This window comes from Podarcis raffonei, chromosome 8, assembly GCF_027172205.1.
Source record: "Podarcis raffonei isolate rPodRaf1 chromosome 8, rPodRaf1.pri, whole genome shotgun sequence".
Classification (NCBI taxonomy): domain Eukaryota; kingdom Metazoa; phylum Chordata; class Lepidosauria; order Squamata; family Lacertidae; genus Podarcis; species Podarcis raffonei.
The window spans coordinates 14,318,770-14,336,334 of NC_070609.1; the positions used below are offsets into that span (position 1 = coordinate 14,318,770).

General features: G+C 39.6%; 1 protein-coding gene across 1 annotated transcript; it reads right to left on the reverse strand.

The window, feature by feature from the left end:
• Nucleotides 1–1,647: 1,647 nt before the first annotated feature.
• Nucleotides 1,648–16,389, reverse strand: LOC128419200 (phospholipase A2 inhibitor and Ly6/PLAUR domain-containing protein-like). Its single transcript, XM_053399620.1, has 5 exons — nt 16,098–16,389; nt 12,184–12,306; nt 9,887–10,036; nt 9,255–9,401; nt 1,648–1,811 (listed from the first exon to the last, which is right to left on the reverse strand). The coding sequence occupies exons 1-5, from the start codon at nt 16,387–16,389 to the stop codon at nt 1,648–1,650; spliced, it is 876 nt and encodes a 291-aa protein (XP_053255595.1).
• Nucleotides 16,390–17,565: the final 1,176 nt, after the last annotated feature.

Consider the following 17,565-nt stretch of genomic DNA (forward strand, 5'->3'; position numbering starts at 1 on the left):
GATACAACGCCACGAGGGGCTTCTCCCCCCACTCCAGCTGTTGCCACCACATATTGAACTCCGCCCAATATTGCATCACTGTTCTACTCCCCTGCCTCAAATTAAGCAATTGCCTGGAAGCGGCAGTCTGCCTCTGGGGGTCTTGGAACATCGTATGCATGACGCCAAAATCCTGCCTTTCTTCTCCTTCCCTTCCATTGCTCTTAAAGCTTCTCCAGTCTCCTCATTCAGGGACTGAATGGCTGGCCTGTCTCTTCCCCAGAGGGATGCGGGTGGCGCTGTGGTCCAAACCACTGAGCCTCTTGGGCTTGCCGATCACGGGGTGAGCTCCCGTTGCTCTGTCCTAGCTCCTGCCAACCTAGCAGTTCAAAAGCACACCAGTGCAAGTAGATAAGTGTGGTGGGAAGGTAAATGGCATTTTCGTGTGCTCTGGTTTCCGTTACAGTGTCCCGTTGCACCACAAGCGGTTTAGTCATGCTGGCCACATGACCCAGAAAGCTATCTTTGGAGAAGCGCTGACTCCCATGGCCTGAAAGCGAGATGAGCGCCACAACCCCATAGTTGCTTAATCGTCCAGGGGTGCTTTACCTTTTTTACCTTTCTTCCCCAGAAGACACCGCCTCAGACTCTGGCTTATCTGATGGTTGCCTGGCTTCCACCACTTCCTCTCTTCCTCTTGAGAACAAGCAGATAATTCTCTGGGAAGGAGGGGTGGGCTGTCCTCTCTAAACTCAAACAGACAGCTTGCGTCTGCAGAGTTAACCCTTTGCTAGCTCAGCTCAATTTCTGAGGCTGACTGTCCTGCTGTGCTCTGGGGGGCCATGTTCCTGACGACCCCTATCAATCCAGCCACCTAAGATGGTCACCACACCTTGCTTCATGGGTGGGACCATCCTGCACCTTGATATGCCAAACTATACATTCAGCACCCTCACTATGTAACCTGCATCACAAATACCAAATGGGGGAAAGCATTTACAGCTGTGACTCCAGTGTATGAAGTTGTCATAGTTGAAGGATGCTATCACCGGATTCCCTTTGTAGAAAAAGTTTCCCTACATGGAGATAAGGTTCTGAAATATTTACCCAACTACTTGCTGGTTTGTCCCATCTATGAGGACTTAAGAGAAGTTTTGTTCAAATATTTAAACCTCCCAAATGAGAGATGGATTGGGTATATGATAAACTTTTTATTAAGGGACAAGTGCCCATACACCTCTGAAAAAGTGGTCTGTTCTGCCTTTACAGTGACGATTATAAGGAGAAAAAATAATTCTGCTTTTATCCTGTTTTATGTATTTTTGATTTTGTAATTGCTTCAGCTAAACCAATAAATAATAATTGCATTTGTATCTGAATCAGAACTAAGAATCAAAATTTTATTTCCCATAACCATTTATTTTGTTTTGTAATGATCATAATGAAAACTTAACTATTTGTTAATGATACACTACAGGGTTCTTTGTAGTTAGAATCTACAACCCCCACATTTTGACCCATTTTTCTCTACCCCTTGCTTCACCTCCACCAAAAGCAAAAAAGAAAGAACCACAGATCCTGCAACCTGGATTTCACCACTAGGCCTCCAATTTCCCCTCATTGCCATGGATTTTGCAATACACAAGGAGGAGGTCTACACTGTCCTATTTACCCTTCATGTTCAGGCTGGTGTGAGATTCCTGAAGCATTATAACATCTTTTTTCGGTAATAAAAAGGACATATCCCCCAGATCCAAGTTTTCTTCTGTGGATGGCACAAAAATCTGTTGTTCCACAGCCTTGGAACGTGAAATCTTGGAGCCTAGTAAAAGCTGAGGGAAAAGAAAACAAATATGGACATAAGTCCTTTACCCAGGGACTAGAAGATTCTGCCTGTGACAGTGAATGAGAATTTTAATTAGTTAGTTTTAAAATGTGTATATTTAAAAAATCTGAAAAATATCATAATTTCATTGGAACATGAATATACAAAATTTTCAACATGAAGTTCAGATAAAAAGAAGCTCATATGTAATTCAGAATTGCCATCATACCCAAAGGAGTCTCATGATTATTAATAAACAGTTTATCTGTCAGGCTTCAAGAAATCAGAAAAGTAGAGGGCAGCTCCCACCATTCCTCCTCAGTCCAGCCTCTGACATTTTATTTATAAAATATAATGAAAGTAGAGAATCTGAAAACAGGCCTAATTAACTAGATTAAGCAGATCAAATTCTTGTGTGCAGCTGAGTTGCAATAAAATGGGAGGAACTCTATCCCTGCTATCTCCTGGGCATGTTAAAAGTCACATGCTGTGGCCACACAGCAAGATTTGAAAACAACACTCCCTCCCTGGTGTGGCAACCTTGAGTGTTTTAACATGGCATGAGACAACAGTGTGATGCAGCGACACACAAACAAAAAGCTGGAGATGCACTTCATTGTCTCTCAGGATGGTTGGATGCCCACTGAGGCTTCCTCATTGCCCCACTGTGATCTAAGCATCCAGAGAATCCTCCTTTTATTTTACAAGTTTCCAAGAGCGGAAATTCTGTTGCACAACTGTAAATCCTTGCACTAATGGTCTGAGTTAGCCAGATACTGCTCAATGTAACAGAATTTAAGAAAACTTATTACATGCCTTTTACATAATAAATATGCTTTTTGAGCAAGGGGGACATTTTGTCCTTGACTGCAAGCCAATGGTGGACAGATCCAGATGCAACTGGGGTGAAGCAATGAATGCACTTTATGGTTTTTTTAAATAAGATATTTATTGAGGTTTTCCATTTTATACAAACAAAAAAAGAAAACATAAAGAAAAGAAAAAATATTAAAAACACAAAATTTTCAAAGCCTGTTTTCAAAAACATACTTCCTTGACCTCCTCATACCTCCCGTTCTTGTTTTCTAGTTCAAATTATTTATCCCGCAAATCCTAATCTCTTAGCATCACAATCAGCTAACACCTTGTTTTCTATTCAACTTCTTAAATTATTATGACTTAAACATTATTTATACAAAAAAAAAGAAAACATTTCTTCCATAATCTTTTACCATAACAGCTAAAGACCACTTAATTTCAATCCAACCCCCTTCAACATTCAATAATATTACAATGTTTCTTTAAGTAGTCCTTAAATTTCTTCCAATCTTCTTCTGCCGACTCTTCTCCCTGGTCGCGGATTCTGCCAGTCATTTCTGCCAGTCCCATACAGTCAATCAACTTCATCTGCCATTCTTCCAGAGTGGGTAAATCTTGCGTCTTCCAGTGCTTTGCTATAAGTATTCTTGCTGCTGTTGTTGCATACATAAAGAAAGTTCTGTCCTTCTTTGGCACCAATTGGCCGACTATGCCCAAGAGAAAGGCCTCTGGTTTCTTCAAGAAGGTATATTTAAATACCTTTTTCATTTCATTATAAATCATCTCCCAGAAAGCCTTAATCTTTGGGCACGTCCACCAAAGGTGAAAGAATGTACCTTCAGTCTCCTTACATTTCCAACATTTGTTATTGGGCAAGTGATAAATTTTAGCAAGCTTGACTGGTATCATGTACCACCTATATATCATTTTCATAATATTCTCTCTTAAGGCATTACATGCCGTAAATTTCATACCGGTGGTCCACAACTGTTCCCAGTCAGCAAACATAATGTTATGACCAATATCTTGTGCCCATTTAATCATTGCAGATTTAACCATTTCATCCTGCGTATTCCACTGCAACAGCAACTTATACATTTTTGACAAGATCTTAGTTTTAGGTTCTAACACTTCTGTTTCTAATTTAGATTTTTCCACCTGGAAGCCAATTTTCTTGTCCAAATTGTAAGCCTCCATTATCTGATAATAATGAAGCCAGTCCTGCACTTTGTTTTTTAGTTTCTCAAAACTCTGTAGTTTCAACCTGTCTCCTTCTTGTTCTAAAATTTCCCAATATTTCGGCCAGTTGGCCTCCATATTGAGCTTTTTCTGAGCTTTCGCTTCCATTGGCGACAACCACCTTGGGGTTTTATTTTCCAATAAATCCTTATATCTAATCCAGACATTAAACAAAGATCTCCTAACAATATGATTTTTAAATGCTTTATGTGCTTTAACCTTGTCATACCACAAATATGCATGCCACCCAAAAACATTGTTAAAACCTTCTAAGTCCAAAATGTCTGCGTTCTCAAGAAGCAACCACTCTTTCAGCCAGCAAAACGCTGCTGACTCATAATAAAGTTTAAAGTCTGGCAGGGCAAATCCACCCCTTTCTTTTGCATCAGCTAAAATCTTAAATTTTATCCTGTGCTTCTTGCCCTGCCAGACAAATTTAGAAATATCTTTCTGCCACTTCTTGAAACAGTCCATCTTGTCCACAATTTGCAGTGTTTGAAACAAAAACAACATTCTAGGCAATACATTCATCTTTATAGCTGCAATTCGACCCAACAAGGAAAGCTTCAAATTAGACCAAATTTCTAGATCCTTTTTCACTTCCATCCAGCATTTTTCATATTTATCCTTGAACAAATTCCCATTTTTAGCTGTCATATTGATCCCCAGGTATTTCACTTTCTTCACAACAGTTAAACCTGTTTCATTCTGAAACTTCTCTCTTTCAAACAATGTTAAGTTTTTCTCTAAAACCTTAGTTTTTGACTTATTCAGTTTAAATCCTGCCAGCTGACCAAATTCTTGAATTAGTTCTAGAACTCTTTTGGTACTAGATTCTGGCTCCTGTAACGTCAAAACTAGGTCATCTGCAAATGCTCTCAATTTATACTGTTTGGCTCCGACCTGAATACCTTTAACCAGCCGGTCCCTTCTAATCATGTTCAGCAAAACCTCCAGGACCGATATAAAAAATAATGGGGAAATTGGGCACCCTTGTCTTGTCCCTTTTTCTATCTTAAATTGTTCCGTAACCACATTATTTACAATTAATTTAGCCTTTTGTTCAGAATATATTGCACCTATACCATTTTCAAAACCTTGGCCTACCCCCATACCCTGTAGGTTCTTTTTCATAAAACTCCAAGAAATGTTGTCAAAGGCTTTTTCCGCGTCCACAAATATCAAAACCGCTTTAGTGTTTATGTTCACTTCTAACTTTTCCAGAATGTCAATGACATTCCTCAAATTATCAGATAGGTGTCTTCCCGGTAGAAAGCCCGCTTGGTCCTTATGAATCTCTTCAATCAATACTCTTTTCAATCTCTTAGCCAAAATATCAGCAAAAATTTTGTAATCCACATTTAATAAGGATATGGGACGGTAGTTCTTAAGTTGAGTCTTTTCAGTCTCTGTCTTCGGTATAAGTGTAATATAGGCCTCTTTCCACGTTTCTGGTGCCCTTTTCCCTTCCAAAATTTCATTGCAGACCTCCTTCAAAGGTTGGATTAACCAATCCTTCAAAGATCTATAATATCTGGAAGTCAGCCCATCCGGTCCCGGAGACTTGCCCAATTGCATATTTAGGATGGCACCTTCTATCTCTTGGTCAGAAATTTTACAGTTCAACAATACTTTACTTTCTTGTGAATTTTTTTGTAATCCATTTGTTTTCAACAATTCATCAATACCCCTTTCATTCTGTGGCCCTTGTGCATATAGTTGTTTAAAGTACTTCTGGAAGCAATTTCTAATCTCATTTGGATTATGTATGTCTTTTCCTTCTACTTCCAGGTTTGTAATGGTGTTCAGTTTTTGTCTTTTTTTCAATTGCCAAGCCAGTAATTTCCCACCTTTGTCCGCCGATTCAAATGTCTTCTGTCTCATCTGTTTGATTTTCCATTCTATTTCCTGGTTCATCAGTTCCATATATTGTATTTGATAAACCTTTATTTCTCTCAAGATCTCCTGCGACTTTGGCTTGACTCTCAATTTTTTCTCACCTTCTCTTATTTTCTCCAAAATTTTATCTTTTTTCTCATTTTGCCTTCTCTTTTTTAATGCATTCTGTTGTATCAAAAACCCTCTCATCACAGCTTTACTTGCGTCCCAGATTACTCTTTTTTCAAAATTTGTTGCCAAATTTATTTCAAAATAATCTCTTAAAGTCTTTTGGGCCTTGTTATACACTTCTTCATCTCTAAATAAGGTGTCATTCATCCTCCATCTAAAGGTGCCGGTTGTTGTTTGCTTCATCTCCATCTTTACAGCATTATGGTCAGAGCAAGTTTCAGGGCAGATCTCCACTTTTTTTATCTTCGGTGCCATTCCTCTAGTAATCCAAATTTGGTCAATTCTGGTCCATGTCATCTTGGCTTCAGAGAAAAAAGTTCCCTCTCTCCCCAGGGGGTTCTTAGTTCTCCAAATATCAATCAAGTCCATGTTATCAGTCATTTCAAAGAAAGTTTTTGGTAGTCTACCATCTTTGGTGACTACCTGTTTTTGCGCCTTGTCCATATTAGTAGATACAACTCCATTCATATCTCCCATCAAAATTATGTTATAGTCCATAAAGTCCATAAGAGTCTCATGCAACTTCTTGAAAAAATCAGATTTCCCCTCATTCGGTGCACACACCCCTACTATCAAAAATTTCTCTCCTTGGAACTGAATTTCAATTGCCAAATATCTTCCTTGCTCATCTTTAAAAATAAATTTCGGTAAAAGTTTCTCCTTTGCATATATCACCACTCCTCTCTTTTTAACTTTGTCTGATGAAATAAACTCTTGTCCTAATCTTTTATTGATGAGTATTTTCCTGTGTAGCCTCATTACATGTGTTTCCTGTAAACAAATCAAGTCCAATTGTTCTTTTTTTAATATGTGAAAAACAGCTTTTCTCTTTCTAGGGGAATTCAGTCCATTACAATTCCAGCTTAAAAGTTGCAGAGACATGGTTGGTTACTTAGTTTTCCCTCCCACTGCACCAAGTTGTTGTTCTTCTTCTGTCGGTGGCTTGTCTTTCCCTGAACCAGGGAATCCAAATGATAAATTTGCTATGTCCAAAATTCCTTTTCCTAACGCTGATGGGTCCTCACCAGACTCCACTTCCTTCTGTAGGTCCTCTTCGTAATCTTTCAAAAACTTGTCCTTATCGTTTACTGTCCTTATTCTTATTTTCTTTCCTCTGAATTTAAAAGACAGACCTTGGGGAAATTCCCACCTGAAAAGTATTCTATTTCTTCTCAGCAGAATGACCAAATCTCTGTAGTAGGCCTTTACATCCAAAATATGTTTAGGTATATCCTTAAACATTTCCATGAAGGCGTCTTCAATTTCCAGAGTTCTTTGGTAGTGCAGTTTCAGAATTTTATCCCTTTCCTCCTTTGTTCTTAAAATGATCAAGCAGTCTCTTGCTTTATTCTTTCCTTGTCTTCTACCAAGTCTAAATGCACTCACTATCTTGAATTCTTCCTTCCCCGGGTCTTGCTGCCAAAATTGTAACAGTTCCTTTGTGAGAAAGTCTACCAAGTTATCTTTCTCACTTTCTGGTACGCCTCTAAGTCTTAAATTCCTCTCCTTCCTTTGTAACTCTATCATGGACAATGTCAGGTCATGCTCTTCTAATTTCTTATATACCGGTGGTATCTTCTCTTGAGCAGCGGTTGCAATTTCCTTGGCTTCCTCCGCTAACTTTCTAGTTGAGGCCGATTCCTCCAATAGTTTTTCAATAGACTGTGTATTAGAATTCACCTTTTTCCCAATTCATTGATACTTGAGGTGTTCAGATCAATTTTTGCTGAGGCCTCAGCTACTTGTTTATTTGTCTCAGCCACTTGTCTATTTGTCTCTGCAACCTGGTTGGCTAATTTCTCCAAAGATGCATCTATCTTGCCCAATGCTTGAGCCAATAACTCTTCGGATGACATAACTTTTGATTTTGCCTGTGAGGCAGCAACTCCTGCTGTACCCGCTGCTCCAGCTGTTGAGGCCCTTCTCTGATGTGTAGTGTCAGTCTTGTATTGTCTACCAGAGCTGGTGGTTTTTTCCTGTGCCAGCTCTATCTTCCCTTTTCCATCTGCCATAACACTCTCATACACAACCCAAGGTCAGTCCCACGCCTAGGAAGTTTGTTTTGAAAAGGAATTTTCCACAGCTTGGTTACTTGACTCAGATGTTATTGCAACATAGTCACCTCTAGGGGACACATTCCAGCTTCATTTTGCAACTTTTAAACAAATAAAGTCCTAATAGGTCCCCAATATCTCTAAAGTCCAGTTTTCAAAGTCCTAAAAAGTTACTTTACTTTCCAACATAATTCTATACAAAGTTTCCTTTGCAGAGTTAAGTCAGAACTTTTTTACTCTTGCAGTTTTGACAGTTCTTCCCACTGATCAGCTTCCCTGTCAAAGGCAGTCCGTTTCCAGGTTTTAAAATCAGCAGATATACTTTTAATCTCACTTTTCTTGCAGGACAGGTATCTCTTAAGTCTCTCCCCACTGTCCCTGCAAACAGAGGGGGAAATTTCCTTTTTGGTGCTAGATTTTAATCCTTTCAAAAACGTCTTTCTCAGTCACAGCTTTAAAGTCCCTTTGCTTTGATCTCTTAACAGTCCGGGAAGGCAGACTTCCTGTTTTTACCTTTCCCGTTTCGGTGCCAAATTCTTTATAAATTTGTTCCAAATAAGTCTCTAAATCCTACTCATGGGTAGGTTTTTTTGGTATCCAATAGTCCAGCGAAGAAATCAGCGCTCTCCGACCCTGGCTGTGCGGCTTCACTTTGCGGAGACGGTTAGACAGCTCTCAGCTCCGCGCCGCTCTCCCCCAGTCTGTTCAGGAGTCTTTAAAAAGGCTCCTTCGCAGCGGAGGGGGGCACAAATGGAGCCTGCCGAGCCTCCGGTTCACAGGCTTCCCCACCTGTGACTTTTTCGGGTCCCCACTTTGCCGCAGCGGTAGAACCCAGCTCCGCAAAGCCGATTCCCTCCGGAGCTCAGAGGGAATCCGCCATTTCGGTCGCTGGCGCTGACCGGAAGTGCCCAATGAATGCACTTTATACTTTTGTTCAGAAGGGTGTTTTTTAATAATAATAATAATAATAATAATAATAATAATAATAATAATAATAATTTTTATTTATTTATACCCCGCCCTCCCTAGCCAAGGGGAATACTCCTTGGACAAGCAAGTGGCATTATGAGAGTTAAAGGACACAGTCCAGGCAGGCAAAACACTAAGGAAGGGTGCAGAATGGTGCCAGTGAGAGATGTGGACCCTCTCACATTTCTAGTAATATGCAAGGGAAAGGGAAGGGAGGGGGAGAATAGGAGAACAGGAATGAGTCTGCATGACCCATCCGATGACTAGGCCCTTTCCCCCTGCCCAAGTAGCAATGTTACCTCTAGAAAGAGATCCTTTAAAAACAACACACTGGGTCTCATTCTCAAGGCAGTTGATGGTCTTCTCACTTTTACACTGTGTGGCTCCTTTGGAGAAGCAGGTTGGGCACTTCAGGCCATTTTCAGACAGCACGTTGCGATCAGGAACTGCCAAAATCAAAAGTATAGTGAGCATGTTAATGGTTTTATCTGTTTTTGTACCTGTATGTTATATTATTGTAATTCACCCAAGGGCTTTACAGTTTTGGTGGGGCACCAGCAAGTGTTATTGGATGAAAAGATTATCTAGACCCAGTCTGGGTTTAAGATTGACACTGGGACAGATTCAGGAGAGGCCTGGTTGGAAAGGGAACCCATCCCTTCTCAGGCAGAGATGTAGCTGCCCAGTAGGTCCCTCTTCTTCACAGTTTCTCCTCATGCCTGCTTCTTCGCCCTCCCTGCCTCCCCACCCATTGAGTCGGCCCTAATAGTGCTGACCTGCTCAACCCATATAGCCATCTGGGGCGGTCTCACCCCTTTTGAATGAGGCCCAGGTCCTCTGAGTACTGCTGATTGAGTAAGTATCCAGCCCTTGGCCAAATCCAATGAAAAACCTAACATGTTGTGGATTTTAAAATTATACAGAAACTTACGGCTGAGAGTTGCATTGTTACACAGTTGAGTGTTGCAGCAGTGCTTCTTCATCTCAAAGAATTTACCGTCCCCTGCAGTGAAGCTGTAATTGCCTGAGAAACAATCGTAGGATGTCGTGCATTTATTCAAAAGTTGCACTCGATGTCCCCCTATGAAAAAGAAATTGAAAGAAATATCTAGATCTGAGAAAAATATTCAGGACTATTGCTCCTAAGGCACATTCTTGGTAATGGTTCCAATTTTCTTTGATTCCTGAATCAGGACCTTTTCAAACTAACAATATGGAAAGTATTATTAAATTTGGCAATCTAAAGTAAGGTGCTGTTTGTTTGTTTGTTTGTTTGTTTGTTTGTTTGTTTGTTTAAATGTGTGTGCACTGCTATAACATAAGAGGAAAAAATATCAAAATGTTTTCCAGCAATAATACATACCGTATTTTTCACTCCATAGGGCGCACCGGACCATAGGGCGCACCTAGTTTTATTCCCCTCCCCCCAGCCCCAAAGAGCAAAGAAACCAAGACAGCCAGTGGGATCCATCCCGCTGGCTGTCTTGGCTTCCTCTTTAGCCATACACAACCTCTCCAGCCAGGAGAGGCTGTGTGGGGCTTCGATTTTTGCCGTGGGGCTGGGGTGGTGGAAGCCCGAGCTTCCACCGACCCCAGCCCCCAGAACAGGTCCTGGAGCGGAGACAAAGTTGTGCAGCTGCCCAAAGCCCGCACCCCGGGCTTCGGGCTGCAGGCTGCTATCCGCAAGCCTTCGGAGCCTGGCGGGAGTTCCCACCGTGCTCTGAAGGATTGCGGATAGCTTCCTGAAGACTGGAGAGCGAGAGGGGTTGATGCGCACCAACCCCTCTCGCTCTCCAGGCTTCAGCGAAAGCCTGCATTCGCTCCATAGGACGCACACACATTTCCCCTTCATTTTTGGAGGGGGAAAAGTGTGTCCTATAGAGCGAAAAATATGGTAAAAAATATAAGAAAAACCACATTAAAAGTAAATCAATAGATATCAATTAACCAGTGTGGAAAGATCTATTCTTAATGATCTGCATAGCCCAGGTGGAACAGAATAGTTTTCTGCAGGCATTTATGAGTTCAGCTCTCTGCCACAAGTAGTAGTCTCTTGCCTCCATAATCCATAGGACCAACCTCTTTTTTTATATTTGCAATTAATTTGTATAATGCTTTAAATTTGGAATGTATGCAGAACTTCATTTCACATCAAATTTCAAGCACAAGGACTCATGCCTTCTCCTATACACCTGACAATACATGTGCCATACACTGCATTCTCTCTGCTAGTCGATCATAACAGTTTGCAGGGTGGGGGAAATGCTTCCCTGAACTCCTGTTGCCCAGTGCAAGAAACTTGGCAAGACATTGCATTGCACCAGCCTTACTGCCCATTTGCCCCTCTCCCTCCAAGAATGTACCAGTGATGTTGGAACAGATCCCACCCAGATGTTGGAACCATCCCACCCAGGATTGCCCCAAGGCATTTTGGCGCCTCAGACGAACCAGAAATGGCACCCATGTCCTTCTAGGTAGAAGGGGTGGGTGAATCAGGATCAAGCAAGGGGATCAAAACAACCTTAACCAATGGTTGAAGTATGAAAGAAGTTCATCAGGTTGGAGGGGCCCACACTGAATCAAGCTGGGTAATGGAAACCCTTTTTAATAGGTGAACTGCAAGAATACTCCCGTAATGATGGTTCCTTCCTAATCATTTCATCACTGAGAGTTATTTCAAAATTACTTGAGGGGAGAGGGGGAGCCATGAAAGTGTGAAGCACCTTCGTTTCCCATCCCAATTGCTCAGCTTTTTTTATATATCTGTGAAAGGAGTCTCAATTTCAATGTCATTTATGGCAAAGGGGATATTCATGTTATATTCTAGGCTTATTGTCTAGTTTGATAACCAAAACTAAATTGGAGTTCATTATTCATTTCATGTTGATGCAAATCAAGTTCCTTAAGCTTGGAGATAAGCGCCCAGATTCAGCCATTGGTTGTGATCAGGTGATGTTATATTCCCCATTTTCATATGCAAGCTATGGCTTACTTCAGGATTGGGAAGCTATGATCCTCCAGATGTTGTTGGACTACATCTCCCATCATCCCTGACTGATGGCCAGGCTAGCTGAGGCTGATGGGAGTTCTAATTCATCTATAGCTGAAGTGCTACAGCTTCCGAAACTCACTTTTTTCATGGGTGAATTGCCCTACCATAGACTTCTATATGCTATAGAACCCTAATCTAATACAACAGCAAAAGACAAAAAGGCAGGAAAATCTTACTTATATTTGTACGCAGAACACTGGCAACACAGGAATCTTGCTTGGAGTCACAAGTTGTTTTAAGATAGCTATTGTAGGTCATTCCAGTGTTGTTATAAGTAAATCTGCATTTCAGAGGTAATACTGAAGACAGAAGCAAAAGTTTACTTCATGGATTATTATTATTATTATCATTATCATTATCATTATTATTAGTTGATTTTGCAGTTTGCTTAATGAGACTAAGAAGAGGAGGTGATAGTAAATTAAAAGGGGTTCAATTTTAAAAGCATTTTAACAGAATAAAATAAAAGGAAAGGAAATGAGTAAAACACTCATTAATTAAAACTCTTGAAGCCATTGCCGACAACACTAGTTTACAGGAGAAGTAGAAGCTGTAAAGAGACAGTCTACTTAGATCTCATTCCAGTCAGGAGGGGAGATATTCTTCTAGTAAGATAAGACTCCCAAACCAGTGAAACCTTGGAGTGCCTCAGGAGCAGGGTTGTCTAGGGGTGTGTAACTGACAGAAAGTACCACCTTGTTAAGAACCAAAGTATTAAGTGTGAAACAACTGAGAAAACCTTGAAGTGAAATAACATTGTAAACTGAAGAATCCTCAGTTTTATCTACTCGTGTCATGAACTTCCTTGTTAAATAAAATTGTTATTGTTTATTTGAGCAAATCCTGCCCGAGACTCCTAATTATTAAGTTTTACTTCACGCAAATCCCCTACAAAATAATCTCAGGTAGACTGTGGAAATCCGTGGGATTGGTGTTCTGTGAGTTGGGTGCACTATACTTAAGTGAGAGGACGGGCCCAACGGTGCCAGAGGGAAAAGGGTCGTCGGGCCCATCATAATGACATCACAAGAAATATTCATGACTTAACTCTCTGCTACTTTCTCTTGGTAAGCCTGCACTCCTTGCTCTCTGGGGTGTTGATCTGCACTTCTAACTCCCCTTCTCTCCCATGCTGCAATTTCTTTTCAGTGTCCTCTAAAGGTAATTAAATGTTCCCCATCTTACCTGGAGAAAGCAGGACCAAGAGGAGGCATGCGCTCAGGAGTGCCTTCATCATTCTGGAAAGATTAGGAGACTCAGAGCAGAGATGGATCAACAAGGGAATTGATGCAGGTAGAGTCTTACGTGCTGTTATTTATAGGCCATGGTCTCATGTCACAGGCAACACTTGGGAACAAATGGTTCAGTGAGGTCCGGGAATGGGTGTTTTTTTCCCCAGGAACATACTGAAATTCAAAGCTCAGTGAAGGAATTGTCTATGATCTCATTAGTTGTTGATGAACACTTCTCAGATTTATTTTTCGATATAGATAATTTACAATTTACAATGTAAATGATGAAGGCACTCAAGAAAGCAATTTAGAGCCAAATAGGCAAGGGCAAAAGCCCTGAAGCCACCTACAAAATAGCCCCTCAAAATGGCCTCCATCTAAGGATTCCTCTTAATAGTAATAATAATAATTTTATTATTTCTACTCCCCACCCCATCTGATTGGGTTATCTCAGCCACTTCAAGTATATGAAGAAACATAATAAAACATCAAACATTTAAAATCTCCCCATACAGGACTGCCTTCAGATGTCTTCCAAAAGTTCTATAATTACTTATCTCCTTGACATCTAGTGGAAAGTCATTCCACAGTGTGGGTACCACTGCCAAGCAGGCCCTCTGCCTGGTTCTCTCTAACCTCACTTCTCACAATGAGAAAGCACTCCAGAAGGCCCTCAGAACTAGATCTCAGTGTTTGGGCTGAATTGGGGGTGGGGTGGAGACGCTTCTTCAGGAGAAGCCTGGATACTAGATCCATTCCAAGAAGGCTGGAAAGTGTAGAATAGGCTGTGGATGCAATGGAGGCCTTAAGCAGTAATACTGATCCTGCTGTCTTTGACGTGGTTTCCAGAGGGTGAAAAGAATGAAGTGAGACCTCAGGAGTTGAATGTGCCAATGGCCGAGTGTGCCAGGTATGAATCAGCCACTTACACAGCTAAGAGGAAGGTCTCGATTAGAGCCAGCACTGGTCATGGAGCTTTCTCTATTGGGGAGCTACACAAACATGGCTATTCTCTCTTTTTTTAAAAAAAAGAAAAGAAAATCTTTTTTATTCAATTTTACACGATTCATTTGAATGCAAACATTAGTCACAATCATCAACATTTAGGATTCCCTCCACCCCTCCATGGTTTCCATTATCAAACATTTTCTAGTGCATCATATATTTTCTCTATTTTTCTTAAAATAATCCATTTTTACCTTAGCTTTTAGTACATTGTAAGCATTACTCAAATCCTATTAAAGTTTTTAATTCTTTACAGTGTTCTCTTAAGTAAATTGTATATTTTTTCCCATTCCTTATTAAAGTGACTATATCCTGGTTTCTGATTTCCCTGGTCATTTTCACCATTTTGGCGTTGTCCATCATCTACATCAACCATTCACGTCTGGTCAGGACTTTTTTCCATCTTTGGGCCAGTAGTATCCACACTGTTGTTCTCGCATACATAAATAAATGTTTCTGCTTCTTTGGTATCTCTCCACCTGAAATTCCTAGTAAAAAAGCTTCTGCCCCCCCCCAACGTTATTTTAAACATTCATTCTGATCATTATATATTAGTTCCCAGAATTTTTTTGCTATCTAGCACATCCACCACATGTGGTAGAATGTGCCTTCCTTCTCTGTACCCTTCCAATATACATTTGAAGTAGTTCTATACATCTTTGCTAATTTTGTAGGTGTTACATCATTTTCATATAGTTCTCCTTCAATGCACAGCATGCTATAAATTTTAAGTCCTCCTCCATAACTTTTCCCAAGATGAAAATTGAAGATTGAATATTCTGCCCAATATATTGTGCCCAATATATTTTCTTCATTCTATCATTACCAATTTAACTTCCTCATCTTTAGTATGCCATTCTAGCAACAAAATGTATATTTTGGAAAGTAACTTCACATTGTATTCCAGTAAATATTTTTCAAACCTTGAAATTTCCTTACTAAACCCATTTTTCTTATCAATGTTAAACACATCATTTAATCGATGGTATTGCAACCAATCTGTTACTAAATGTCTTGTATCCTCAAATCTTTTCAACTTTAATTGTTGTTATATTTTCATTAGCAACTTTTTATAGGTTGCCCATTCACTTTTTGCATTAGTTTTTTTCAAGGATATTGCTTCCTGTGAGGAAAGCCACCACGGTGTCTTCTGTTCTAACAGGTTTTTATATTTCTCCCATACTGTGAAAATGGATTTCCTTACCAAATGATTTTAAAACCCTTTGTGCACTTTAGTCTTCTCATACCAAATAAATGCATGCCATCGAAATCTATTATCATGACCCTCAAGGTCTAAAATATATGTATTAAAAAACTTATCCACTCCCACAGCCAGCAGACACAGGACACTTCATAATATAACTTCAAATCTGGCAGTGAAAATCCACCTCTTTCTTTGGCATCTGTTAATAATTTATATTTAATCCTTGATTTCTTCCCCTGCCAGATAAATCTAGAAAGATATTTTTGCCATCGTTTTTAAGTGTTCTGCTCCATTGACTATGGGTATGGTTTGAAATAAAAATCACATTCTTGGCAATACATTCAGTTTCATTGCTGAAATTCTTCCCCATAGTGATAAATTCATCCTTCCCCAAGCATCCATATTTCCCTTTATTTCTTTCCATAGTTCCATACATAGTTATCCTTAAAGAAATTTATATTCTTAGCTGTCAACCAAACCCCCAAACAGTTTCACCTTCTTTTTTTCAATTCTCAAATGTGTTGCTAGTTGTAACTCATTTTTATGTTGTTCTGTCATATTTTTAACCAGTACTTTCATTTCATTTTTATTTATCTTAAATCCCGCTACTGACCAAATTCAGATATTTTATCTAGGACCCTTGATATACTTGCCAATGGGTCTTCTACGGTCATTACAAGGTCATCTGCAAATGCTCTCGGCTTATATGCTTTGCATTCAACTGTTATACCTTTTATTTCTTCATCAGATCTTATATTCCTCACCAGGGTCTTTAATACTAAAATGAACAGTAATGGCAACAGGGGGCAAACTCTGTCTTCTCCCTTTTGTAATTTTACATTTTCTGATACTGCATTATTGACTATCAACATTGCCTGTTGGTCTGCATAACTTGCGTCAATTCCCCTTAGGAATGATTTTCCAAAATTCATCATCTCCATATTCCCCCCCCCCCATAAAGGTCCATGACACGTCATCAAAGTCCTTCTCTGCATCCACAAACATCAAAGCTGCTTGCTTTTCATTCCTGACTTCCAGATACTGATACTCTATTGTATCAATTAATTTTCCTTATATTATCCTTCATCTGTCAGCCAGGAAGAAAGCTAGCTTGATCTTGATAAATTAGCTCTTTTACATTCTTCATCCTTCAACAGTTGTCCCAGAAAATCTTGCAGTTTTTTAATAATATTTTGCTGATAAATCTGGCCCTGGCAATTTACCTAATTTTGATTGGTTAATTTCTTGTTGCCCTTCGTGTAATGTTATTGGTGCATTTAAATAATTGATTTTCTGTTTTGGTAATTTACTGTGCTCTAAATTATCTCCAGTTCTATCTTTATTTTCTTTACTGGCTCGATATAGCTCTATATAATATTTTACAAATTGTTGTCTAATGTCATTCGGGTTATCAATTATTTTCCCTTCTACTTTCAATTTATTTATTGCATTCAATTCATGTTTCTTTTTTAACTGCCAAGCAAGAAGTTTTCCTCATTTCTTCGCTTTTTTTTTTAAAAAAAATTCTGCCTTAACATTTTAATCTTTCATTCAGTTTCTTGGTTCACTAACACCTCTGAATCTTTTCCAGGTTTTTAAACAAATTCTTCCAATATTTTTTTCTTTTTACCCTCTTCAAACTTTTTTTGATAAGCATTTTGTTGAGTAAAAAAACCATCTCATCACTGCCATGTCCATTCTCTCAACCAGTCAAGTGGTTTAATGCTCATCATTAAAGCAGAACAACTAATTTAGTGCTTTGGTTGTTCTACTGCAAACAGAGTGCTTGAATGGTTTCTGATAAGGTTTTTAAATTTCCTGCCACTATGGCTGAGACCGCCAACCATATTCTTCAGTGCATGGCTGTAGCCCTCATTTGCTACAGACATGTGCCTAAACTGCTAATACTATGACCTCCAAGATCTATGGGAAGTTGCTTGGTCCTTGATGGATAAAGGTATATTCTGAACTAGTGTCTCTGTCTTTGCTCTTACTTGATGTGGGGTCTTAATGAATTGGAAAGAGCAATATACTTTTTCTGATCTTCCAGGCTGCTAATCAAAGTGCAATGAAAGCCTCAAGGTTCTGCTCAGATGACTGCTGCAGTGGTAGAGCTA

Excerpts from the sequence above, each read along its gene's own strand:
- LOC128419200 (XM_053399620.1), bottom strand. The coding sequence starts at position 16,389 with ATGGAGATGATGAATTTTGGAAAATCATTCCTAAGGGGAATTGACGCA. Across the intron at positions 10,037-12,183 it reads TGTTCTGCGTACAAATATAA|GGGGACATCGAGTGCAACTT; the intron begins GTAAGATTTTCC and ends TCTTTTTCATAG. Across the intron at positions 1,812-9,254 it reads TAAAGGATCTCTTTCTAGAG|CTTTTACTAGGCTCCAAGAT; the intron begins GTAACATTGCTA and ends CTTTTCCCTCAG.